General features: G+C 52.4%; 3 protein-coding genes across 3 annotated transcripts; 2 read left to right on the top strand and 1 right to left on the bottom strand.

Moving 5' to 3' along the window:
• The first annotated feature begins 2,948 nt into the window (after positions 1-2,948).
• Positions 2,949-8,613, top strand: WDR38 (WD repeat domain 38). Its single transcript, XM_027556246.1, has 8 exons — positions 2,949-4,019; positions 4,591-4,711; positions 6,264-6,380; positions 6,497-6,594; positions 6,933-7,013; positions 7,240-7,371; positions 7,493-7,642; positions 7,987-8,613. The coding sequence occupies exons 1-8, from the start codon at positions 3,951-3,953 to the stop codon at positions 8,194-8,196; spliced, it is 978 nt and encodes a 325-aa protein (XP_027412047.1). The 5' UTR covers positions 2,949-3,950; the 3' UTR covers positions 8,197-8,613.
• RPL35 (ribosomal protein L35) lies at positions 8,440-12,694 on the bottom strand. The gene is made up of 4 exons (XM_027556247.1): positions 12,540-12,694; positions 11,995-12,131; positions 10,843-10,924; positions 8,440-8,630 (listed from the first exon to the last, which is right to left on the bottom strand). The coding sequence occupies exons 1-4, from the start codon at positions 12,540-12,542 to the stop codon at positions 8,481-8,483; spliced, it is 372 nt and encodes a 123-aa protein (XP_027412048.1). The 5' UTR covers positions 12,543-12,694; the 3' UTR covers positions 8,440-8,480.
• Positions 12,695-17,678: 4,984 nt separating this feature from the next.
• On the top strand, positions 17,679-24,944 carry ARPC5L (actin related protein 2/3 complex subunit 5 like). Its single transcript, XM_027556255.1, has 4 exons — positions 17,679-17,967; positions 22,030-22,102; positions 23,075-23,251; positions 24,390-24,944. Exons 1-4 carry the CDS (start codon positions 17,819-17,821, stop codon positions 24,450-24,452), a joined length of 462 nt encoding a protein of 153 aa, XP_027412056.1. The 5' UTR covers positions 17,679-17,818; the 3' UTR covers positions 24,453-24,944.
• The last annotated feature ends 661 nt before the right edge of the window (positions 24,945-25,605 follow it).

The raw sequence follows: 25,605 nt of genomic DNA on the forward strand, positions 1-25,605 counted from the left end.
GCTAGGAGCTGGAAAGCTGGCAGGAAGCAGGGCATCTGACTCTCCACCTCTCTCTCCTGCCTGCTCTTCTGCTACAAAAGTTTTCTCTGCTTGCTGGGGCACTTTCTGAAAGTTCACAGTAGCCCTGACACCACGTAATCCACCAAACTGCTCAGGACTGGGGGTGATGGGGACAAGAAGTGAGGGAGAAGGTGAGGAAGCCAGGAGAAGCCAGGAGAGGTGGTGGTTGTTGTTCAGTCTCTAAGTTGTGTCTGACTCTGCGACCCCATGGACTACAGCCCACCATGCTCCTCTGTCTATGGGATTTCCCAGGCAAGAATACTGAAGTGGGTTGCTATTTCCTTCCCCATGGGATTTTCCTGACCCAGGGATCAAAACCCCAACGTCTCTGATGTTGGCAGACAGATTCCTCACCACTGAGCCACCAGGGAAGCCAGGAAAGGTGGGCAGGGTCAAATAGGCAGAGCCAGTTATTAAAGAATAATCCAAACGACACCTGGGTGCCCACTGCCCGGCTTCAGTCCCAGATATTACAGGAGCAAGTGCTGTCCAGGGCAGCTGAGTCCCTCCCTTCTTCTCTCCAGTCAGCCCCTCTGGAGGGCTAGGAGTTCCCTACTCCGCTTTTCTTTGTAGTTTCAGTGCACATGGATGTGTGCCTGAGAAACGGAAGGCAGCCTCTGGTGTGTTGATTTTTACATGAGGGGGTCCTCCTTGTGGTGCCTTCTGCCATGTTGATTTTTTGCTGAGTGTTTTGTCAGATGGCTCTTCAGGTCGTTTTCAGCCTTCCAGAACTACAACACCAGCAGTACTGGATGCGTCCCCGGGAGGAGAAATGCAGAGGCGCAGCCGGGGCCTATCTTCCACTCCGTTAGACGGTGCAAGGCAGATTCTGACTCACTGAGGACTTTCTGACAGCATGATGGGAGAGGCTGTCCTGCAGGATAGTGAGATCTCATTTGCAGGGGGTGAGGGCTGGGTGTTGGGGCAGAGGCTCATACCCTCAGCTCCCCAAATTTTATTGAAAGAGTGTCTGGTGCCAGAAATGAGCTAGGGGCTTAGGGGCTATTGGACATGGGTTTGAATCTCAGCTCTACTACTCTCCAGCTGTGTGATCTTGAGCAAGTCATTTTCCTTCCGGAATCTCCAGTTTTCTCTTTAAATGACTGGGTATCTACAGCAGTTTCAGAAGGAACTAAGGAGCCTGGGAAGGCAGGTACTTGGAGGAAATGAAGAGAAGTAAATCTGGTCCCAGAACCGTGGGTTATTTTTAGGAGATGGAATGAAAGTGGGGAAGCTCAGCACAGAGCCCCCTCCCCAGGCAGTTGGGGCTGAGGGAGGAGAGAACATGGCAGGCTCTAGGAGAAGAAAGAGACAGTCAAGGGGTGGAAAATGTCCCCGAAGACTCTCCTGGAGAGGCTAGATTCTGAGTGACTCAATGCCACTGAGCCAGTGAAATACTTCTGCTGCTACCATAACTGTGACCCACTCATGCCTGCTCCTTTCCCATGCTGCAGACCACATCTGTAGGTTCAGCCCCTGCCCAAACCCAGGGTTTGCCATACCTTCAGACCCTGCTGCACATGAAGCCAGACAGCTCCTGATTACAAGGTCTCCCCTACATCATGAGGTGTACCTGGGCTGTGGGCCCTTCAGGTGATGACCGAAGGCATTGGGAGCCTGACAAAGGGCATTTGGAGCTTTAGCCTAAAGCATCTGAAGCTAAAGTGACAAAGATGGATATCAAGATCCCCTCCCCTTCTCTGAGCACTTTCTGCACATCAGGCACCCTTAACAGGTACCGTGTCACCAACTCCCGACAAGGCAACCACTGTCAGCACTCCCATTTTACAGATGAGGAAACCAAGGCACCAAGTGACCAGTTAGCTTACTCAAGGTTGCAGAGCTAGTAGCTGGCAGAACCTGGATTTAACCCAGAATCATGGCTTTAGTGCCCCATCTTTGGGGCAGGAGCTCTGACTTAATCTGGGAGCTGGGCAAAGGATGTCCATCCAGGGGAAGCAATGATCCCAAGGTAAGCATCAGGCCAAGAGGGTGGGAAACCCCGTGTGCACAGGCCTAGGGTGGGATGCAGAGAAGGAGAAGGGCCCCTTGTGGATAAGTTCAGGGAGTTAGATGTGGCAGGGGGCCAGGGAACAGGGGCAGAATGAAGCAGGAGAGGTGAACACGATGCTTGGTCCAAGGGCCCTGGAATTCACTGTGGGTGATTCCAACCACAGACTCCTGGGTTAAGCAGAAATGTTTTAACCCCAGCCACACTGCTACAGGCTGAATGGTTGTGGGGCCTGGTGGACAAGGTCTATCCAGAGAGCTCTGGGAGTGACGGGCTGAGCTCAGGAACTTGTGGCTCTGGGCACTTCAGGTAAAGCAGGAGCAACTAGGTGGCTGCAGCATGGGCTGCAGGGTGCCTAAGCAGAGACAGGGAGGAGAGGGTCCGGGGAGTCAGTGATGGGGGAGCCGTGTTCAGGACCCAAGTCTGGAGCTGGGGCGGGGCTGGGGCAGAGGTGGCCCTATGGGCCCAGATGGATCCCTGGGGAGCCAATTCACTGACCTGGGTCCTTTGGGAGTTAGAGTGGGGGTGGGGTAGCCTCAAAGCCACCATTGTTGCCCCCTTGTCCGCCTGACTGTCTAGGACCTAAAATAGAGCAGGAGAACAGCAGATCTCCGTGAGAAGAATTTCTGGCAAAGAGGTCTGGGGGGAGGGGTGTGAATCACCACTGGGAACACTTCACTTGAGTTTGAAACTCTCAAAGCCCAGCTGCCCCAGCCTCACCCTCAGGGAGCCTGGAATACATTGGAAAGTGGGAGAGTGGGGTATCTTAGTCCCTCCCCTGTCCAACCGTGGGGAGAGGGCTGGGTTCTGCCCCCAGCTCTGCCATGGAAATGCTGGATGACTGGACCAAGTTTGTCCCCCCAGGGCCAGTTTCCCAGATGTACCAGGAGTCAGATGCTTCATCTGCTGTGAGGCCCCTGGAGTTCATGGCAGGTGGTCCTAATATAGGCCTCAGGGTCAGAGAGACATGGATGAGGTCCCAATTCCTTTCCTATTGGCTGAGTGACCTTGAGCAAGTCCCCCCACCTCCTGGAGCCTCAGTTTCCTCATCTGAAAAATGCACATTGAAACCAAGTCCTGTTCTTTCTGGTTTCAGCTGAGCTATCCAACAAGGATCTTGACAACTCCTGGGGCCTCCCTCCACGTCCTCAGATGGAACACTTCGTGCTGCTGGGAATGTTATCAGAGACTTCACTTTTTAATGTCCTGTGCTTTGCATACTGCCTCTGGCTCGTGGAGAGCCAGAGATCCCGGAGGGCCGAGATGAAGATCTAAATATCATATCATATCGTTTCCAGAGGTTCCATGGGGGCATTTCAGTCAGCCCCGGTACTGGCCACTCCTGGAGGAAAAGGGTCTTTGGTCCAGGGTGGGCCCTCATGGGCACCTATCTTGTGTCATGCTGGATCCCTGAGGGGCAGGGATGGGACTCCCCATTAGGCAGATGGGGAAACAGGATCCTCTCCAAGAGGCTTATGTGCCCTTAGCACTGTGCCTGGGTTCGGTGCAGCCGCAGAGGCTGACGCGGGATGTGGTGCTGGCGTGCCCTCTAGCGGCCGCCACGCGCCATCCCCCTCCGCGGCCAGAGCTGCCCAAGGTCCGACTGCCAGCGGTTAGGGCAGGGAAGTTCCTTCTTGGAGCCATCCGCGGTCCAGCCTGCTGCTGTCCCACTTCCCCCCGGGCTGAGAACAGTCTCCCAGACTCCCTTCTCATGGCTTCCCAGAGACCCCAAAGCGGCTGCGCGCCCCTCCCCGATTGCCATGGAGACCGCTTGTACACAGTTTCCCCCTTCCCCTCCACCTTGTCCTAAGTCAGGTCCGCAAGCCGGACCCAGCGCCCGCCTAGGAGGGAGCCCGCCAGGGCGGGCGGCCGCAGGCCCATGAACAGCAGGCCCCGAGGGAAGCTGGCCGTGGGGAGAGTGAAATTCTTCGGCCGGCACCGCGGGGAGGTGAGGTTCTGTCGACCTTTCCCCAGACAGACTTTGGGCTTCTTGACTTTCGAGTAGTTTCTGGTTCTGCGTGGTTCGGGAGCTCGAGTAGTCCCTGAGCTCCAGGTGCAGAATGGGGTCTAGAATTCTAAACTGTGGTTCCAGAGAGGGTTCAAACTCCTGGCTGATTCCAGTGTTCTCTGGACTCTGGCTTAAGAGGGGACGACCCAGAGGCAGGGTAGGGGAGGGAGGAGGGAGGAGGGTAAAAGAAAAAAAAAAAAAAAGAGGGAACTCAGGGCATAGAGCAGATTTTAAGCTAGTTCTGGACTGCAGTTCTAAAACGGGATCTTGGCTTCTAAAGAAGGCTAGCTCTGAGCCTCAGGCTCTGGTTTTACAAGACAGCAGAGAAGGCTCCAAGCTCTTGACTCTACTGCAGAGTGGTTCCTGGGTTCTGGTTGTTGAGAGGCCTTAAGTCCAAGCTCTAACCCCAGGCTCTTGGGACAGTGTTTAGGGCTGGCTTGGGAGTCTGGAGTTAGGCATGAGCAAAAAGTATTTCTTGCCCCAGGATAGGCCTTTTTTACTTTTTTTCCAGGTCAACTCTTCAGCCTTCTCTCCCGATGGCCAGAGGCTGCTCACGGCCTCTGAGGACGGCTGTGTATATGGCTGGGAGACCCAGAGCGGGAGGCTACTGTGGAGACTGCGTGGCCACAAAGGTGAGGCTCTTCAGCCCAGATGGGGAGACTGAGGCCCATTGACCTGTTCTGCATTCCACAGAGTCTACCAGCATTTGAGCTGGGCATTCCAGCAAGATAGCACCGGTAGGGCTGGGGTAAGAGGGCAAGGAGATGGGACCTGGTCCCTTGGGTCCTGAGCCTGACTCTTGACAGACCTGGACTCAAATCCTACCACTTAAAACTCGGTAATACCACATTCAGTTCAGTTGCTCAGTCGTGTCCGACTCTTTGTGACCCCATGAATCGCAGCATGCCAGGCCTCCCTGTCCATCACTAACTCTCGGAGTCCACCCAAACCCATGTCCATTGAGTCGGTGATGCCATCCAACCATCTCATCCTCTGTCGTCCCCTTCTGCTCCTGCCCTCAATCTTTCCCAGCATCAGGGTCTTTTCCAGTGAGTCGGCTCTTCGCATCAGGTGGCCAAAGTATTGGAGTTTCAGCTTCAACATCAGTCCATACAATGAATACCCAGGACTGATCTCCTTTAGGATGGACTGGTTCGATCTCCTTGCAGTCCAAGGGACTCTCAAGAGTCTTCTCCAACACCACCGTTCAAAAGCATCAATTCTTCTGCGCTCAGCTTTCTTCACAGTCCAACTCTCACATCCACACATGACCACTGGAAAAACCATAGCCTTGACTTGGCAAAGTAATGTCTCTGCTTTTTAATATGCTGTCTAGGTTGGTCATAACTTTCCTTCCAAGGAGTAAGCATCTTTTAATTTCATGGCTGCAGTCACCATCTGCAGTGATTTTGGAGCCCCAAAAATAAAGTCAGCCAGTTTCAGTCATTTTTAAATGTACAGTTCAATGGCGTTGTTTACTTTGTTGTGCAGCTGGTCTCCAGAACTCTCATTTTGCAGAACTGCAACTCTGTACCCCTTGAACTCATTTCTCCCTTCCTCAGCCCCTGGCAACCCCTGTTCTGCCTTCTGTCTCCAGTTTAACTAAATACCTGGTGTAAGTGGAATCTTTCAATATTTCTTTTGCTGACTGACTTCACTTGGCACAACGTCCTTTATATTCATCTCTTTACCCACTTTTTTGACTGTGATTGAAATCAAGTCTTGTCACTTTCTCTGTGCCTCATTTCTTTAGAATGGGGATAATAGTTGCTATCCTATAGAATGACATTAATGCAAGCAAAGCGCCTGGCTCCCAGTAAGAACTCAGTAAATTATAATTAAAAAGACAAGGGAAATCTGATAATTATAGGGCAAATTGGTTCATGTTATACTAGGCAAAGTCCAGGGGCTGGGGAGTCAAAGAGGATAATGTAGAACCTAGGCTGGGCTGAAAGGAGGTGTTTTATTTGATTTATTCATCTTCCAGATGGGCAAACCAAGTTTGCCATTTCAGACCAAAGGCATGGAAGCCCAGGAATTTTCCAGCTGGTTGGAGGATAAGGGTTAGAAGGGAGTGAGAAGGGAGACAGGCAATGCAACTGAAGAAATCAGCAGGGGTTTAGACTGCAAGGGCTGGAGGTGGAGGGTAGCTCCCCATTGCTTGACCATGGCCACCCGCCCCAGGCCCCGTGAGGTTCTGCCGCTTCTCCCCTGATGGCCGCCTCTTTGCCAGCACCTCCTGTGACCGCACCATCCGCCTGTGGGATGCCACAGATGCCAAGTGTCTGCAGGTCCTGAAGGGTAAGTGGGCTGGGGGGGAAGAGTGGGAGCCAAGCAGCCAGGCCTGGGTTCCTGTTCAGACCTTGCCGTGTCCTGTGCCACCTCGCCTCTCCTCGACACTTGGCGGGTGTCTACAGGTCACCAGCGGAGTGTGGAGACCGTCAGCTTCAGCCATGACTCCAAGCAGCTGGCCTCGGGTGGCTGGGACAAGAGGGTGATGCTTTGGGAGGTGCAGGTATGTGGAGGGGCAGCCAGAGGCCTGGGATCCCGAGAGGCCCTCCACACGGTCACCCTCTCCCAACCGGGAAAGGTTATTCCATCTCCGCCACTGCCCGTGCGCACACCTGGTGTTCCACTTCCTTGCATCTAGCTGCAGCCACCTCCCCAGGTCCCCTCCCACCCACCCTTGTACCCCAACTCCTCTGCCATGAAGTGCTCCCTCTTCTGTCAAGGCCTTGGAAGCCCCTCCAACCCCTACGCAGCATGACACTACCCAGGCAGGCTCACACAGAGGGCCCGGGGTCTGACCCATCCGAGGTGGAGCTCTCCAAAGCTTAGGGTTCTCTCCTCCAGTCAGGCCAGGTGCTGCGTCACTTTGTGGGACACCGAGATTCTGTCCAGAGCAGTGACTTCGCACCCAGCTCAGACTGCCTGGTGAGCCATCTCTGCCCCGACCCCAACAAGATGAGGCAACTGGGAGCCCACCCCCATTTCCATTTCCCCACTTGGGCCAGAGTGGTTAAAATCCCACACCTTGACTTAGCTCTTCTGAGTCTGTCCCCTCTATAAAATGGGGATTTTGCAGGTGCAATGGTGCCTGCTTCCTGTGGGCGTGGCCAGCTGAGGAAGCAGGCTCCACACTCAGGGCAGCTGTCTGCAGGCCACTGGCTCCTGGGATTCTACCATCCGCATGTGGGACCTCCGGGCAGGGACCCCTGGGATCTTCCACCAGGAGCTGGAGGGTCACAGAGGGAACATCAGCTGCCTGTGCTACTCACCATCTGGCCTACTGGTGAGCTAGGCTGCCTGAGTTCTGGGGTGGCTGCCAACTGCAATTCTGAGGGTCATGGGCCACTTGGTGGGCAGAGGATGCAGTCCCCAAACCTATATGCTTAGAGCTGTCTGCTGTCCAGGCATCTGGCTCCTGGGACAAGACCATTCACATCTGGAAGCCCTCAACCCGAAGCCTGCTCATCCAGCTCAAGGGCCACATCACCTGGGTGAAGAGCATTGCTTTCTCCCCCGATGGGCAGCAGTTGGCCAGTGCTGGCTACTCCCACATGGTAACCCCTCCAGGCCTTCCTTCCTGCCAACTCCCACCTCACACCTTCCCTCCCAGAGCCCTCAGCAGGTCCAGAAATGCCCAGTTCCCTATCTGCCCTCAGTAAGCTACCAGGGGTAGAACCCAGATACCAACCACTTCTGTACCTAATGCCTGGCACTCATGTCTGCACTGGCCCAAATATCAGCGCTGCTGACATTTCTGACTCAATTTCAGGGCAAAGAATATACTGCACCAAATGTCTGTTATTATGCAGCCCTTGTTAAACACACCTCACAGACAACAAAATTTTGTCAAAGACACCAGCCTGTAAGACTTCCCTACCCGTCACCTTTTTATTTCCAGGTCAAAGTCTGGGACTGCAATACAGGAAAGTGCACCGAGACTCTGAAGGTAAGGTCCGTGGCCGAAGCAAACAAGGGTGCAGTGGAAGGTCTGCTGGGGAGGCCTGCACCCCCAGAGCCCAATATTATGCTTTTGGCAGGGGGTTCTGAACGTGGCCCATGCCTGTGCCTTTATGCCAGACGGGAAACTCTTAGTGTCTGGAGCTGTTGATTAGACAAAATGTCAAGTCCACCACAGATCACCTTGACTTGCTCAAACCGAACATCACCATCTACAGCTCTCACACCTTCCACCCCTGCCTCTCCATGCCCAGGGGGCACAGGCCCAAAGTAACCATAATAGAGCACCCAACAGATCTCTATGGCCAGGGCAGCAAGCCTGCTGGAATCCATCGGGCACCTGGTAACCATAGCCACTTCCCCAACAACTGAAGCCCCTATAAACACAAAGCAATGCCAGCCAGTGGTCTGTCTGTTTTATTGACAGCTGGATGCTCAAGCCTTGACTGCGTACTTCCGGAGGGGGTACAGCCGCTCCTTCCGCTGCTGCTTCTTGGTCTTCAGGTTCTCTTCATGCTTGTTGAGTCGGCGGCGCATGGCACGTGTTTTCTTGGGCCGCAGATCCAGGGGCTTGTACTTCTTGCCCTGGGTGAGGGGAAGCAAGGGGAACCTGAGGACTAGGGTTTGGGAGCACTGCAATACCTAAGGCACCCCGGAGGTTGGAAATGAGGTGCCAGGAAGTGACTTGAGGGAAGTGTGTGTCGGGGAGATGTCTGCCAGGTGCCTGTGGTGACAGTAACACTGAACACATGCATCTAAGGAGAAGATCTGGCATGGCCAAGGCCATCCTGCTATGAGGGGCAAAGTTCCTACCTCGGCTCCTGTTCTCGGGCCTTTAACAGGAGATGGATCATCTCTCCATCTCTGCTCTCACTCCACTTCCTCCCCTGTCAGTTTAGGTGAAGCCAGCTCTGATGGTCCCCCTTTGTTCTGCCAAGGCCCCTTGGGGCCTCTTTCATTTGAAGCGCTGTCCTGTGTGCTGGCTTAGCCACAAATGAGACCTGCTCCCTGCTCAAGGAGGTCCCAGCCCACCAGAAAACAAGTGGTGCGCTGGTGTGGAGGAGGAAAGAGACTGAGGAAGGCTTCACCTCACAACTGACAACAGCCTCAAAAGCGAGAAACCAGAGTGGGCATGAAAGCCCTGCACAGTGACAGCTCAGGTCAGGAACTGCCAACAGCCTGGAGGGGTAGGCACAGGGCAGGTGGGTGTGGGGTTCAGGACATGAACAGCCTTGGGGCAGAAAACTGCAGGGAAAAAGCTACACAGGAGATGAGGGCAAGCTCTGGGGGAAACCTGAAAGTCTGCCCATCCACACCCCTCATACCGCTGATACAGGTCAGGGCTTCCTGCTTTCAATCTGCTAAGCACCTAGAGCTCTCCTTGTCCAAGAAAGTAGCCATAGCCACACACGCTGTTTACAATTTCCAGTCCCTATAACCATGTAAGTGCTTATAACCATGTAACAGGCACAGGGGACCAGAGGTTAATTTATCAAAAAGTGCTGATACAGAGACCTCATCTCTACCTCCTGGAGCCCTGCCTGGCTTGTATGATGGAGTGTACTCACTGGATGGTCATGGAGGCAGTTCTTCCAGGCCATACCTCTACACGGTTCCCTCAGAGCCTGATAAACGTTCCAGACCCAATTCACAGACGCCCCCCGCGCCCCCCCCCCCCAGCGACACAAACGTACATATGTCCAGGGATGGCAACAAGCGCAGCACACAGTGGCAACTTTGACATGTCAAACCCTCCAGTCATTCAAACACTAATTGGGTGTTGATGTGAAGCCATTTTGCAGTCAAAGCCCCCTAATCAGTAATCTTTAAGAGATTATAGAGTAATCTGGGTGGGCCTGCTTTAATCAGCCGAAAGGCCTTAAAGGCAGGGATGTGGCTTTCTCCAAGAAATCCCACCTGAGGACAGCAGCTTCAACCAAATCTTGAGCTCTGCTTGCTCAGGATCCTCTCTTTGAGACAGAGGGCACCTCCTCCACAAACAAACAAGTCATTTCCTTGTAGTAAACCAAATGTGTGCATGAAATGAAAGTGAAAGTTGCTCAGTTGTGTCGACTCTTTGCGACCCCATGGACTATACAGTTCATGTAATTCTCCAGGTCAGAATGCTGGAGTGGGTAGCCTGTCCCTTCTCTAGTGATCTTCTGGACCCAGGAATTGAACCAGGGTCTCCTGCATTGCAGGCAGATTCTTTACTGAGCTATCAGGGAAGCCATGTGTGCGGACGCATTCTATAAAATCTCTCACTGGTTCAGCTTCATAGTTTAATACTAGTTTTAGGCACAAGCCCCAGAAAACAGTTGTTAAAAACTCTAGGCTGTGAGGGACAGGCACCTGTGGCAATCTCCTGGAAGCACTCAATCCACCCCCACCCTATGGGTTAGAATCTAAGCCCAATCACTCCATTTACTGCATGTCAGTGATGCCAGGCAACTTAACCCAAGTCTTGAGGTCCTCATTTGAAAAATGAGAATGCCAGATACTTGGTGGTGACTGACACACCAAGACAAGTAAAACATTTCAACAGTCAATCCTCATAGACTCCCCAAACTCACCCAGCTGGTGAGGTTTTATTCAAAATCCAACTCTATCCAGACTCCCACACCTTTGATTCCTTGACAACTGCAGCCACATGCTGTCTGCATGTCATATGCTAGAAGGCTCTAGAAAGCCCAGTCCCAAGCACCCCAGTGGGAGCTCACCATACCACCCTTTGGGCCTAGGGAGAGCTGGAATTTTGCTCCCTGTAGCCCAGCACCGTTATCCCTTCTCCACTAACCTTATAGAATTTCCTGAGGTTCTCTTTTTGAGTCTGGTTAATGACGGTCAGTACACGGGCGATGGATTTACGAACCACTCGGCTACAGAACAAGAGACAATCAATGAAGATGTGTAAGACACACAGCACTCCCCAAGGTATCTATTTCAGGGCCTGACCAAGATGTCACAGGGCAGGGGCACTGCCCATCAGCTCACCCACATTGACCCAGGAGGTGCCTAACCCAGCCCAGGAGGGTGTTCTGGAGGCAAGAGAAACAATACATGAGCATCCTAGGAAAGGGGACATGAAGCAGCTGGCACAAACAGTGTTTTTGAAGAGCTGTGAAGTGTTCAGTGAGGCTTAATGAGGGGAAGTGAAGGTCAGCCAGGAAAGACCTTTCATCCCTGGCCATATATCCTAAGGGCTACAAAAAAGACCTAAGCAATGTGGATCTGAATAAGCTCACTGGAGGACCTTATTCCTCAAGCTGGGCCACTGGGAGGGGACAAGGCTGAAAACAAGAAAAAGCTGGGGATAAGTGAAACACGTCCTCATGCTGAATGAGGGCTGATCAGTAAATGGCTGTAAACATCATTTTGATTCAGCATGCACCACCATAAGAAAATTACTGGGGGCCCATTTTATAGGAAAGGGGAAAAACATGGGTGGTGTGCCAACCTGCACATCAGGTACAGTGTGGCAGAAGTGGAATTTATGCCCCAGCTGACTAACTCCGAACTTATGTTCCTTTCTCAAGTTTTGATTCTTGCCCCCCATACACCAGTAAGTTACACTACAACTAAAATAAGGGGTGCAAGGGATGCCTCAACCAAGTGAAAGAGGCTGAGGAAAAACATCAAGTGCTGGTGGGAGACAGAGGAATGGGGTCAATTAGTCACTCAAAGGAGGCATTAAAACGGGACGTCGGGGGCACTTAATTCTTCCTCTAGACAGTCAAGCCGTTACATCAGGAAAAAGGACCACAGGTCAAAAGCAACGGGTCACCACACGCCTCGGCGTGAGAAAGAGGCACCTAAAGAGGCTGAATAGAAACGGCGCCACGTTCTGACCCACGGAGCCATGGAAAGGGCAGTTAAACGGCCAACTCCTTAAGCCCACTTCGAAAGTCCCCTACGTGTGTCCCCGTACTCTGGCCGCCAGTTCACTTACATCTTGGAGAGTTTGGAAGCCGCGCCGCCTGTCACTTTAGCCACGCGCAGCTGGGACAGCTCCACCTTCAGGTCCTCCAGCTGTTTCAGCAGCTCCTCCTTCTTCTTGCCGCGAAGGTCTCGAGCCTTAATCTTGGCCTGCCCGACAGGGAAGGTCTGGGTCAAACACCTCCCCTCCACCTGCGTCGCAGCCCGCCCCTCGAGGCCGAGCGCCTTGCCCTGGGCCAAGAGCGCTCTGGAGACCCAGCACTACCCGCCTCGGGCAGGGCAACCCAGACCCCAGGAGACGCGCCCTCGCCCAGTCCTGCTGCGAGGTTGGTCCCCTACTCCCATTCCGCAGACGGACAGACGGAGGCCCCGGGAGGGCGCGCGTACCTCTCAGGGCCCAGGCCTGAGGTGGGGGGAAGACTGAGGTGGCGCTAGGCCACTTCGCAACGCGTCCCACAGGTCAGGCTGGCAGATGGGTTCTCAGCTCTCGCTACACGCTCTCCATCCCGGCCCCTAAGCCCCACAGTACGCGGATGGCGGCCGATTCCCCACACTCACCATGACTGTATAGTCTGCCTCCGCTGCCTTCTCGGAGGGAAAGAGGAAGAGGCGGGGCTGACCTTCACAACTACTGCCGGGTGGCGGCGGGCGTGGTCAATAGAGCGGCGGCGGGGGAGCCCTGGCTCCGCCCCTACCATCCCGCGCGGGCCCAGCCTCCCCACCCCACGCCTCGAGGAGCGCTTTGGTACCGCCCACTCAGCCCCCGCCCGCCCTGAGGAACCGAGTCCCCGCCCCGAGGAGCCGGAGTCCCGCCCTGCAATGAGCCTGTCTCTCTCTTGCGCGCTGAAAATTACTTTGTTGTAGTTCAGTCACAAAGTCCTATCCGACTCTTTGCGACCCCATGAAGTGCAGTTACGGCACTCTTCCCTGTCCTTCACTATCTCCCCGAGTTTGCTCACTCATGTTCACTGAATCGGTGATGCTATCCAACCATCTCATCCTCTGACATCCCCTTTTCCTCCTACCCTCAACCTTTCCCAGCATCAGGGCCTTTTCCAGTGAGTCGGCTCTTCGCATCAGGTGGCCAAATATTGTAGCTTCAGCTTCAGCATCAGTCCTTCCAATGAATATTCAGTGTTGATTTCCTTTAGGATTGACTGGTTTGATCTTGCTGTCCAAGGGACTCTCAAGACTCTTCTCTAGCACAACAATTCAAAAGCATCAATTCTTTGGTGTTCAGCCGTCTTTATGGTCCAACTCTCACATCCATACATGACTACTGGAAAAACCACAGCTTTGACTATATGGACCTTTGTCGCAAAGTGAGTGCTCTGCTTTTTAATACGCTGTCTAGGTTTGTCTTGGCTTTCCTTTCAAGGAGCAAGCATCTTTTAATTTCATAACTGCAGTCACCATCCACAGTGATTTTGGAGCCCAAGAAAATAAAATCTGTCACTGCTTCCACTTCACTCTTTCACTGCCATCATAAAGGCTCTTTAGCTCTTCTTAACTTTCTGCCATTAGAGTGGTATCATCTTCATATCTGAGGTTGTTGATGTTTCTCCTGGAAAATTACTTAGATTTGGTCTGTTTCCTACAGGGCAGTGGGGAAATTTCACCCTGGGGTGAGAGGCAACCTGTTTGACTAGTAAGACTGGAATTCATCTACTCATTTATTTGTTCTTCATTCATTCATTTGTTCATTCATTCATTCGGTACGCTTTTGCAGGCTGCCCAGTCTGGGCTACTCCGAGCTGGGTGCCAGTGTTCTGGGTGGGTCCAGGGGATGAAGGTTGAGGGTTTTAGAAGATGAATTAACATGGCCTCTGCTTTGGAGGAATTTAAAGTCTATGGTGGGTGGGGAGGGGTGGGGTAGACAGCTATAATGACAGCATGTGTTATTTAGGGGAAAAGGCATTCATGGCCTTTTGTTAGTGAACCTGACCGGGTTTCAAATTCTTACTCTGTTGCTTAGTGCCAGCTGACTCTCAGCAGATCCCTTCCCCTGAATCTCAGTTTTCTCACCTGTGAAATGTAGTGTTTAGGAAGATCAGGAAGATAACATGTAAAACTCTTTGCACAAGACCTGATGCATAACAACTGCTCAGTATCATTGATATTAATGTTCCCAGTTGAAATGAACACATAAAGTGGCCCTGAAAGTTAAAGGGGGGACTTCACAAGGCAAAGTGCTCAGGCTTTCTGATTGAACAGTTGCATTTTGTCCCCAGCAGCAAGCATGAATCCATGCCCTAGTGTCACTCCACTACCATTAACAAAGGCACACCCACGTCTTAGAGCTCTATTTAAAGGCAGGTTGCCCCCTTGTTGCTGTCAGATGTCACCTCCAGGAAGCCTTCTCCCACCCTCTTATGGGTTTCTGTTAATGAATCTTTAGCCTTGGAGTAAATTGGGACAAAACCTCCCCTTGTTGATCTCTGTGCAATCAAACCTCTCTAACCCCAAATATATTGAATTAGAATGAAATTTATATGTCTGCCCCCACATTCAACCTGGAAGTTCCCCAAGGAGCAGAACCATAGCTGACAACTGGTTTGGTTTCTCTCACCTCCAGACCCAGCACATGGATACTTGTTGGATGAACTGAATTGAGCTTTGTCTCAGATCACAGTGAGGCAGGCTTCTAGGAAATGGAGGGAAGGGTGTAAGAGGAAGCAGAGGGCATTCTTGGCATGGATTAGTCATAAATGGAGGTTGAATGGGGCACAGGAACGTGGCTATCATATTTTCCAAATGCTTATAGTTCTATTAAAGTTAATAATTGTGTACAGCTTTTCTGAACTTTATCTATTGTTGTTGTTCAATCGCTCAGTTGTGTCCAATTCTTTTTGACTCCATGGACTGTGTCTGTCCTTCACTATCTCCCAGTTTGCTCAGACTCATGTTCACTGAGTCAGTGATACCATCCAACCATCTCATCCTCTTTCGCCCCTTCTATGACTACCCTGTTTCTCTTACATGCCACATTCAACCCACCCCCAAATTCTATAGCTTCTGTCAGTGGCTCAGACAGTAAAGAATCTGCTTGCAATGCGGGAGACCTTGGTTCGATTTCTGAGTTGGGAAGATCCCCTGGAGGAGGCATGGCAACCCACTCCAGTATTCTTGCCTGGAGAATCCCTATGGACAGAGGAGCCTGGCAGGCTACAGTCCATGGGGTCGCAAAGAGTCGGACACGACTAAGCAACTAAGCACAGCACATCTTCAAAATACCCGGCCTCTTCCCACCACTGTTATTGGCAACTGCTGGACATTGAGCCACCGTTGCCTGTCTCCTGGACCATTGTTGTCACCTCATAAATCACCTCCGTTTGCTCTGGTTCCCGTTCTCAGTAGAGCTGCCAAAGGGACCCTTTTCAAACTGAAGTTAGATCATGTCTCTTCTCTGCCCAGAACTTCCAGGGCTGTCCTGAGTTAAGACCACATCCTTTTCTCACCTTCAAAGTCCTACAGCACCCGCCACTCCCCCTTCCCTCTTCCACGTCGTCGTTTCTTCTCGTAGGTTAAGATTTCTTTGCATTTCAGAAAGTGAAAGTCGCTCAGTCCTGTCTGACTCTTTGCAATCTCATGGACTATACAGTCCATGGAATTCTCCAAGCCAGAATACTAGAGTGGGTAGCCTTTCCCTTCTCCAGGGGATCTTCCCAACCCAGGGATTGAACCCAGGTTTTTCGGGCAGATTCTTTACCAGCTGAGCCACAAGGGAAGCCCCATCTTGTTTCTTCTTACTCTTCTGCTCCAGTATGGCCTTGCTTTTTCTGGAACACACCAAGCTTGCCCTGTGTTTGAGCCTTTGCTTGGCTCCATCCTTCAGATCCACTTCAGCATCACCTCCTCAGGGACATTTCTCTTAATCACTTTATCCAAGGTGCTCTCAGAAACTGCATGTTTTTTTTTTCCCCCTCCTCAAAATGCAGTCATCCCTGACATAGTGTGGATTTTTAAATTTCTGCCTCACTGACTGGAAGGCAGATCCATGATCATAAACAGTGATATTATTTCATTTACTAGTTTACTTGGGAGCTATTTCCTTACTTTTAAAATGAGCATTTCTGGTTTGAAATTCCTTCTGATCAGAATGTTCTGGGGATATGAATTTCTGTTAGCTTGTTGCCTGCCTCGGTCACCGATTTCTTCCCAGGTATGGAACTGATAGGCAGGTCTCCCAAGACCCTTGAGACTTTTATTCAGCACCTGTTTCACTGTAGGAGTCTATCTTTAGCACCCAATATTAGGTAGCACCTTAGCTGGGCAATATTTTTTGATCTGTAGAGAGTTCAATGAGAAATGTTTGAAAAAATGAAAACCCACGCACATTTCATTAACTACTGGTCTTTATGAAAAGGAATACCATTATATAGAAACAAAGACCCAATGTAGTCTCAGGCTAAGGCTCACTGTGGCTTCCCTCATAGTTCAGTTGGTAAAGAATCCGCCTGTAATGCAGGAGACCCCTGGTTCGATCCCTGGGTTAGGAACATCTCCTCGAGAAGGGATAGGCTACCCACTCCAGTATTCTGGCCTGGAGAATTCCGTGGACTGTATAGTCCATGGGGTCGCAAAGAGTCCACACAACTGAGCGACTTTCACTTTCACTTTGTGGCTCAGCTGGTAAAGAATCACCGCCCCCGCCACCCCGGGCCCAGGCAATGTGGGGAACCTGGGTTCGAGCCTTGGGTTGGGAAGATCCCCTGGAGAAGGGAAAGGCTACCCTGGGATGGTGGGTGGGAGCCTATCCCTTCTGGCCTGGAGAATTCCATAGACAGTATAGTCCAGGGGGTCGCAAAGAGTCGAAAACGAGAGCAAGAGCCCCTCAAGCAGCAGCCCAGGCACCTAATCTTGACACCACAAAGTTGTCCTTGACTCTGCCCTATTTCTCCCCACCCCCATTTCCCCCACTTCAGATTCTGCAGATTCCTTTTCTTCCAGGATATGCCTTTCCAGCCAGTCAAGATTTCTCAGTCCCCAGGACCTCGCCCTTCCTGCCAGGATGGTGGTCACAGGGTCATCCCCCTATCCCCGCCCCCTACACTGCGGGTCTAGGAGACTGCTACACACGCGGGACGCCGCACTCAAATCCAAATGTCTTCACTGTCTTGTCAGCACCCTCGATACATTTTAAACGTCTTGAAAGTCTCCCAGGCCATTAACAATAGGGTCACTACAACAATAAGGTCAGATGCAACCTCCTCTGAGCTCCGTGTGGTGGCGTCCTAAGGTCTTCAAATTCGAGACTTAGGCTCTCCCATTCAATCACTCTCGGGGCATAAGAACTACTACTCATCCCTCAGGCCTCAGCTCGAAGCTGTCTTCTCCCAGAAGCCTGCCAGCACTCGACAGGCAGAGCAGGGCTCCTTCTTCTGGAGGCCCCGTGCCCCCTCAGTCTGGGCAGAGATGACACCCGGAATCCGCGACTATGCCCGCCCTGGCCAGGGGTTCCTCGGGTGCAGGAGGGAAGCCGAAGAGTGCAGCTGTGGCATCTATGTGCTGGGCCTGCGGAGGATTGGCCGCCCGCTTCTCAGAAGGGTAAACTGAGATTCCATGAAGATTACTAGCCCCGCAGTGGTCCACAGGTTAGACTGCCAGGTCGGTCTCTCAGCGCTTCCCAAAGCGACGCACCCCGCCCCTCCCTCCCACCAGAACTTCCGGTTCCGGCGAGAACCGGAAGTGGGCGGGCGGCAGCGGCTGCGCGCGGAGGAGGTGGAGGAGGTGCCGGGCGGCCGCTTCCCGCCCCCGAGCCGGAGCCGGTTTTGAGCGGAGTAGAGTGGAGGTCTGCTCCGGAGCATAGCCGGTTCAGCGGGCGCTGAGTCCCCGCCATGGCCCGGAACACGCTGTCCTCGCGCTTCCGTCGGGTGGACATCGATGAATTTGATGAGAACAAATTCGTGGACGAGCAGGAGGAGGCGGCGGCGGCGGCGGGCGAGCCAGGCCCGGACCCTAGCGAGGTGGACGGGCTCCTGCGGCAATATCCTTCCCCCGCGCGGCGGCCCGGGCTCCCCTGTGGCCCGGCCTTCCTACTTTCCTCATCCCTGGCTCTGGCCCCTCAGGCCGGCCTCTCCGCTCCTCTCACCCCAGGACCCCCCAGGTCAGTCTCCCAACTCCCGATCTGGCTCTCCTCGGGCAGGCATCCTCAGTTCCCTTTCATCTGGCCTCCCCACTCCCCTTGTCCTGGTCTCGGGCCCCCTTGTCCTGGTCCCGGGCCCCTGGACCCTCCCTCAGCAGTGCGGCCCCACGCGGCTCCTGGATCCTGGTGGGCTGGCTGGCTCGGCGGCCCCAAGAGCATGCCGGACGGACCTCCAGCCCCGCAGGCCCTTCATTGCCCCGGGAGGCCTCTCCTCTTTCCTCCCTCCGTCCCCTCAGGTTGGCCCTTGCCTGGGCTCCCGATCACTCCATCTCTCTCATGCAGGAAACCGGGCCTTACTCGGGCTTGATCGGCGGGAGGGGCCAAGGTGAGCCACCGCTGAGTAATTGAGAGGCCAGGGCGGCTCCCAGGCACAGTCCTTTCGGGCTGGATCGCAGCACCACTTGAAAATAGGTGGTAGATGGCAGTCTTTGGGAAGAAAGGACCCAAGGGGGAGCGAAGGCTGCAGCCTTAGTCCAGCCCTGAGGTCTGAGATTTCACCTCGCACCTCAGAATCGTTCTGACCCTTCAGCTTAGTGCCACTCTTCCTCACCTACTCTTAGTTTCCTGTGACCATTGGGTTTTGGACCTCAGTGGTCTCAGCCACGTTCAACAAGTGAGTTTTGGCTCCCTCCCCCCATGGCCTTCTTGTGCAGGAAGCAGTGGAAAAAAACGAGTTGTTTAGAGCTAAGAAAAACCAAGCAGCATAAAGTGAGATGTAAAAGTAGAGCCCCGCGACTGGAAATGACTGTTTGTGGTCACAGAAAACAAGCATTTAGAAAACAAGATTAAAAATAGAGGTGGTTGTCACAGCCTGCTTGGTCCTTTAGCACTTTGAGCACAGGAAACTGACTTATTCTCACAGGAAGGATTTTTCTTTATTCAAATGGTGTTACAGGAAGTGCCTCCACCTCCCCCTTACTGGCCAGGACAGGGTTGGAGGCTCAGGCTGTACTGTATATAAATCAGGTTCTGGGTGTTTTATCAGTTGACTCAGCTTGGGAAGTTGAACCCATTCACTGCCTTTGGGAGGAGTCCTGCAGTGTTCCTCCAATGTGCCTTGGAAACAAATACCTTCAGCCTTTCTTTGTTTGAACAGAAATGTATTTTCAAAGGTGGGGATTCAAGCTTGTTATTTCCTGCCCCGTCAGGATCACCATGCTTTCCCCGTTGGTGAAGTGGGGTCATGAGAATGGCCCCCATGAGGGAAGGTTGATTCTGCACTGTGGTGCAGAACCCGGCTCATGGGCAGGTATTGGCAAAAGGACTCCAGCATCAGACCTGTGGCCCAGATCATCCACAGAAGGGGAGCGCAAGGTCTGGTTATCTGCTGTCTTGGTCCCATGCTGCAGGGACTTGTTGAAGGTCACCTCTTGGTACACTCCTGACATGATAGGTTCCTTGAGGCTGCTTGGAAGCCTAGGCTTAGCACATCAGGGGATGGTAGTTTCTCCACTAATGGCAGTGTCAGAAACCTTGTTACCATGGAGAGTGTACCTCTTGGGATTGGGGAAGGAGAGGTTAGCAAATGAGAACTGAGCAGGGCCCAGGAAGGGAGGTGGAAGGAGCTAATATTTGCTCAGTCCCTACCATGTGCCAGGTATTGGATTTAGATTAGATTATTGAACTGTGGAGCAGGCTTCTAGGAGTCTTAGAACAGAGGTGGGGGGAGTAGGGATAGGGGTTGGTTGATTGGAGTGGGAGAATGTAGGGAGTAGGCCCATCCTAGTTCTGTTACAGGGAAGCAAGTCATGGATGAAATAGAGCATGGGCTGTGTACCCACACAGACCCAATTCAGTCACGTTATAGCTGTGTGACTTTGAGTAGGTCAGTTACCCTCTCTGAACCTTGGTAGCCTCCTTTGTTAAAAGGAGAACCAAGCTGGGCTTACAGGTTCCATGGGAGCATTACTGCATCGCATCCCAGAAGGCTTCAGAACAGTACTGGACCCACAGCAAGTATCCTGGGCATGCCACTTGGGTCTGCAGGGGAGTGGCTGCAGAGGGTTGTAGAAAGAGCTTGACTTTGGAGTCAGGCATGCTTGGGTTTGAAGGCCAGCTGGACAGCTTAGCTTTGTGACTTTGAGCCCGTCAATTTCCTTCTCTGAGACTCAGATTCATTGCCTTTAAAATCAGAATAATGATTCTTGTCACAAAGAACTGTTAGCAGTAATGAGATGACACGTGAAAACACCTGGGCACATATCTGAGACTTGGTTCTTTTTCTTCCTGCTTAGGCACCTTCTGATCCTCTGGAGCGAGGATCTGTCCAGAGCAGAGTTTTGAGTGATTTTGCAGTGTCTGCTGCCCCTGAGGAAATTTGTCCATGTTTGGAGATACTCTGATTGTCAGTTTGGTATGTGGTGGGGTGTGCCACTGGAAACTAGTGCGTGGAGGCCAGAGGTGCTGCTCAGTATTGTCAGATGCACAGGATAGACCCCACATCAGTCATCTGCTCTAAAATGTCATTAGTGCTGTGGTTGAGAAACCCTGATCTAGAGGAGACTAGGAGCTGGGCACCGTTCCCCAGCTTCCACAGCCGGTTTTCTGGAAGGGCCTAAAACTATCCTAGACAGAGGCCAGCTTGATAGATGGTATGCTCCTCCCTGCTCCCTAGTTGCCTCAGCTGCTGAAGGCCCTTTCAACACTACAGTGAAGACCCTTACCTGTTCATCTTCTGAAGTACTGTTTCCCAACCATGCTTGGTTAGTGGAGTGCCAGTTGTACGGTTCCTCTTAAGCTTACTGGGACTCTGCTTATTTCTCTGGGATGCCAAATTCACAAAGAGTTCTGAGGTAGAAGTTTTATCAGTGACTGATATCAGACTGGCCCGTGCCTGGCTGGGAGAAAGGAATTCCAAAGCTGACAGGTACAGGGTGTGAGTGGGCTGCCTCTCACATTGCAAGGTGGACCACAGCCCCGCAGGGTGCTAGGGGGCTCCACCCTGGGTGTGTGGGCCCAACTCACTCAAGATGGAGGCCACAGGGGGGCAGACGGGGGACTCGGCTGTGCTCGGGAGGCTCTGGCTGTTCACACGTGGGTATGGCTGCATGAACAGGAGTAGAGACCCGATTGGGCAGAAGCCACCTCTTGTTCTATTTTTGAAGCTTTTTGGCTGAAGCTGATGTTTCGGATGAGGAAATGAAAGTCAGCTGATGTAATTCAGTTTAAAATAGGTGTCACCTTTAGGGACCTAACCCAGATTGTAATTTTCTTTTGCGTGCTGGATATTCAGAGCTCAGCAAAGAATGTGTCAGGACTCCTGCTAAGGTTTGGGGAACAAGAAGGGGAGGGTTGGTTCGTTTTCTTGGCAGAAGGTTCTTTGAGATTGTTAAGTTTCCCTCCGTTGGGACCTGACTTGGGTAGGTTTTGGAAGATAAAAGTTTTAGCACATCTTAATTTCTTTAATGGTTTAACACACTGGATTAAGAATTAGGGACCTCCATCTGTGCCTTCGTTCTTCCCTTTGGAGAATGCGAAGATGAAAATGATAACCTCACACAGTGGTCATGAGGGTCTAGCAGGGCAGATACGGGGCCCGGTGCTAAGCAGATGTCAACCAGCTTTGTCAGATAGTGCTGCAAGTCACCCTGCTGGGGCAGCAACTTTATTCCTCCTCCCGGGAGGGAGCGAGTCCATGTCCAAACTTGCTTTGAAGGGGAAGGTTTAGGGGCCGCAGAAGGAGAGGTATGGCAGAGGTGCCCCTTCTGCCCTCTGCGTGGCTCAGCAGAGCTATAGACTGCCCTCTATTAACAGGTTGTGCCCACCCAGAAGCCACAGTGGGTGGGGGTTAGATGTGAATAAGATGGCATTTGTCTCTGCCCCCTTGAGCTCCTTCTGAAATGAGTTTGTTAAGAAAAGCGCGGACGTGCTGAGGCGAGCTGTCCTTAACCGCTGCTGGTGCACAGGGGACATGCTCCGGGCATTTCACGCAGCCTTGCGGAACTCTCCTGTCAACACCAAGAACCAAGCCGTGAAGGTAAAGGGGGTCGAGCCGCGGCGCTGCTGGGCGGTGTTGGGACCAGGGCGTGAGCTCCCTGGGGCTCTGGACAGCATGTGTCTCACTCTGCATCAGTGAATCTCTACCAGGGAAGTGAGCTGGCAGCGGGCAGTGTTTCCACAGAAGCTGCCTGGCGCCCCTGACACCAAAGCTGTCAGTGTTTGTAGTAAACACTCCCCAAAGAAACGTTCATTCCTCCCCAAAGCCTCATGGGGTGAGAAGTCAGCCCAGCCCTTCCTGATGAACAAAGTTATAAATTAGCTTGCCACATGGGACTTAGTGGTTATGCTTTTATAAGCTATCGAATAGGCTTTATTTGCATAAGGATTTTCAGTGTTTTATGATTTCTGCCTCTTAAAAACAGGTGAGATGAGACACTTGGGCAGACCGCATCGGTTAGGCTGCCTAAAATCTCATCAGTGAGGCTATCTAAAATTTGGTCCAGGGAAAGGGGTCTCTTTAGAGCTGGGTTTTTTCCTATGTTGTGATGATATCTTGATTTAATCAATGGCTGCGCCTCTCAAACGTGGAGGGGAATGGCCCCTTTGTTCCACTGGGAGTGAGCACAGAAGATACGGCCAAGGAAACTCGCCTTTTGCTATGTGGGGGGTTTGTTGTTTGGTTTTTAAATATGGGAGTTTAAGGCCTTGCTGGTGTCATCAGAAGTAGTGATTCTTCTCCCCAGTAAACTGCTTATTTCCCCTCAGATAAGTGGAATAAATCATTGGCTTTGAATACTTTGGGATACTTTGAGACTTAATAAACAAAATTTCACTATATATATATATATATATTTTTTTTTTTTTTAAGCATTGCAAATGAATTAGAAATTGGGCAGTGTTCCTAATGAGTTCTGACTACTTGCTTTGGTGTTTCAGAGCCTGCAGTGCAGGATGTGGGTATGCCTGGGCCATGGCTCTAGACCCCATTCCCTTTCTCTTTCCCCTGTAGGAGCGGGCCCAGGGCGTGGTGCTGAAAGTGCTTACAAACTTTAAGAGCAGCGAAATCGAGCAGGCTGTGCAGTCGCTGGACAGAAATGGCATTGACTTGCTAATGAAGTACATTTATAAAGGGTTTGAGAAGCCCACAGAGAATAGCAGTGCAGTGTTACTCCAGTGGCATGAAAAGGTACGTGAACATATTGCCCACTGGCTCACCCCCAGCCCAGGGTTCAGATCAACAGGCCAGGCAGTCCCACACACAGACAGGATGGGCTGCCTGTGAGAATGAGGGCCACGCCTCAAGCAACCTGGGACATCTGAGCACTTACCTCTCCCAAGGAAGCACTGGTAGGGGTCCACCATCTCTGGTCACTGCCGTTGCTTTAGCTGCGAGTTTTGCTGGGCAGGCCTCGGGGCCTGTAACTTGGCTGGGGAGGTTCAGGCAGGCTTGCTGGTGGCAGGGCTTTGATTACTTTCTTCGGGCTGGCGGAGGTGGTGGTCCTGGGCCTTAGATGCAGGCTGAGCCCTCTGGTTAGCTCTGAGGGCTTCCTGCTCCAGCCTCGCCTCACCTCACCAGGCCACACAGAAAGTGGTAGATACCTTGGCAGTCTTTTAATAGGGCCTTCATCCTCCTAAAGCTGGAAAAGCTGGGCCTGTCCTTTGCTTGTTTTAGTACAAGGTGTTGGGGGGGGCACCTCTTGTCAAGCCAGTGTCCCTCATGAAAGGCTCTGCCGAGTACTAAGGGAGCGGCCCTTAACTGAGGGGTCAGTCACGTGGCCGGCCTCAGGCCTGGGCTGGGTTGTGGCCTTCGGTCCCGCTGGTGGGTGTTCTGCCTGCTCTGCCAGAAGGTGAGCTCCTGGGCTTCGTCACGGAGGTGACCATGGTGCTTGGGAGCTGAGCAAAGACCTCGGAGTGGTCTGGGGGGCCACGCTCTCTGGTCCCTTCATGGCAGCCGGATGCATGAGCCTGTGGACATTTCCACTGCAGTGGGCTAGTGTCTGTTTTAGGGCCTAGGGCTGTGCCTGGGTACAGTGAGCTTGTCAAAGGGAAGCTGGGGGGCTTGGTGTGAGCTTGGTGACAGTGTTGCAAGCCCAGTTCTCCTGCCTTAAAGAGCCAACGGCTTTTGGGGACCCTTTGTTCCAGGAAAGGGCTTGATCCCTCGAATGCGGGCCCTATTGGCACCTCTTATGTGCTCTTGCAGGAATGCTTTTTCAGAAGATCTGTGACATGGTCAGGAGTGTAGTCCCGTCTCCCCTGGCAAGAAGCGAGGAGCCCCTTGGCCAACCAGATCTCAATTGACACCTTTTCTTTTGCTGCCCCTACAGGCATTAGCAGTAGGAGGACTAGGCTCCATTATAAGAGTTCTTACAGCAAGAAAGACTGTTTAAAAAAAAGAGAGACTCATGTTACCTCGAGAATTTTGGATGCACAGGCTATCGAAGAAGGGATTGACAATGGGCCGCCTGCCTCGGAACTCCCAAGTCAACTATTTCAGGACCTGCATCCACTGAAGTGTGTTTTATTTTCAAGGTGGAGGGAGAGATCGTCTTAACTGTTTTCATAAATCCTTTGCAGGATCTGATAGTCTATGCCTTTGTTCACGAGTAACGCAGAACTGACATTGTGACCGTCTACCAGAGTGGCTGGCCCGCCTTGGTCCGGGGTACCTGTGTGCACTGCCTGTTTAAAAGGAGGGAGGGGTGATTTGGGCTGGTGCAGATCCAAGGGCTGCCGTAAAAGGGAGAGCTTGGTTTTTTTTTTGAAGCGGAAACCCCCGAGGGTTTGTACAGACACCCCGACCTCCCAGAGAAGGCGGGCTCTCTTGGGTTCATTGTAAAGTGCCTGCTGCATCAATAAAGCTCTTGGCTTATTAGTATATACTCTGCCGTGTGTTTCACGTGTATAAAAGGAACGGGAAATAAATGGGATGGTCATGAATGAGAGGTGGCCTGTTCTGGAAACTGGACGTGGAGGGGTAGACAGACAAAAGTCCCTGCAGAGCTGCCCGGGAGCGAGCGTGGCTTCCTCACAGTCTGGGTGCAGCAGTCCCTCAGCCTGGGCCACAGTGCTGCTGGCTGCTACACAGACATGTTTTGCTGAATAACTGTTGTTTTTACTCCTCTGATTTGGACCTAGTTTCGGCGCTTACTTAACAATCCTCAGTTTGTGTGACTGCACTTGGAGTCCTGGGAGTGCACTCAGGTGCACCCATCACCCGCTCCTGACGCTGGGCTTGGCGGTTTGCCAGGAACACTGTGATGCTGAGGGGTTTTCTTTACAGGAGGAAGAGACAAACAGGTAGGAACAAGCCTGTACACAGACAAGGCACATTTTGTTCCCTGTAACCGCTGACGGTAGGCCTGTCTGAAGAGCAGATGCTTGTCTTTCCTTTTTAGCACATGGAACTGTAGTCTGCATTCTGTTATGGTAAGGACCCCATTCGTATTCCTGAAGCTCTCCCCAGTCATGCGGGCCTTGGAGATGGATGTTGACCAAAGTGACAATCCTCCCAGCTCCTCTGCAGAACCCCCACCCTTCCTG

This window comes from Bos indicus x Bos taurus, chromosome 11 (genome assembly GCF_003369695.1).
Source record: "Bos indicus x Bos taurus breed Angus x Brahman F1 hybrid chromosome 11, Bos_hybrid_MaternalHap_v2.0, whole genome shotgun sequence".
Classification (NCBI taxonomy): domain Eukaryota; kingdom Metazoa; phylum Chordata; class Mammalia; order Artiodactyla; family Bovidae; genus Bos; species Bos indicus x Bos taurus.

Excerpts from the sequence above, each read along its gene's own strand:
- WDR38 (XM_027556246.1), top strand. The coding sequence starts at position 3,951 with ATGAACAGCAGGCCCCGAGGGAAGCTGGCCGTGGGGAGAGTGAAATTC. Across the intron at positions 6,595-6,932 it reads TGATGCTTTGGGAGGTGCAG|TCAGGCCAGGTGCTGCGTCA; the intron begins GTATGTGGAGGG and ends TCTCTCCTCCAG. Across the intron at positions 7,643-7,986 it reads GTGCTGGCTACTCCCACATG|GTCAAAGTCTGGGACTGCAA; the intron begins GTAACCCCTCCA and ends TTTTATTTCCAG.
- RPL35 (XM_027556247.1), bottom strand. Across the intron at positions 10,925-11,994 it reads GCTTCCAAACTCTCCAAGAT|CCGAGTGGTTCGTAAATCCA; the intron begins GTAAGTGAACTG and ends CTTGTTCTGTAG. Across the intron at positions 8,631-10,842 it reads ACCTCAGGAAATTCTATAAG|GGCAAGAAGTACAAGCCCCT; the intron begins GTTAGTGGAGAA and ends CCCCTCACCCAG.
- ARPC5L (XM_027556255.1), top strand. The coding sequence starts at position 17,819 with ATGGCCCGGAACACGCTGTCCTCGCGCTTCCGTCGGGTGGACATCGAT. Across the intron at positions 22,103-23,074 it reads CCAAGAACCAAGCCGTGAAG|GAGCGGGCCCAGGGCGTGGT; the intron begins GTAAAGGGGGTC and ends TTTCCCCTGTAG. Across the intron at positions 23,252-24,389 it reads TACTCCAGTGGCATGAAAAG|GCATTAGCAGTAGGAGGACT; the intron begins GTACGTGAACAT and ends CTGCCCCTACAG.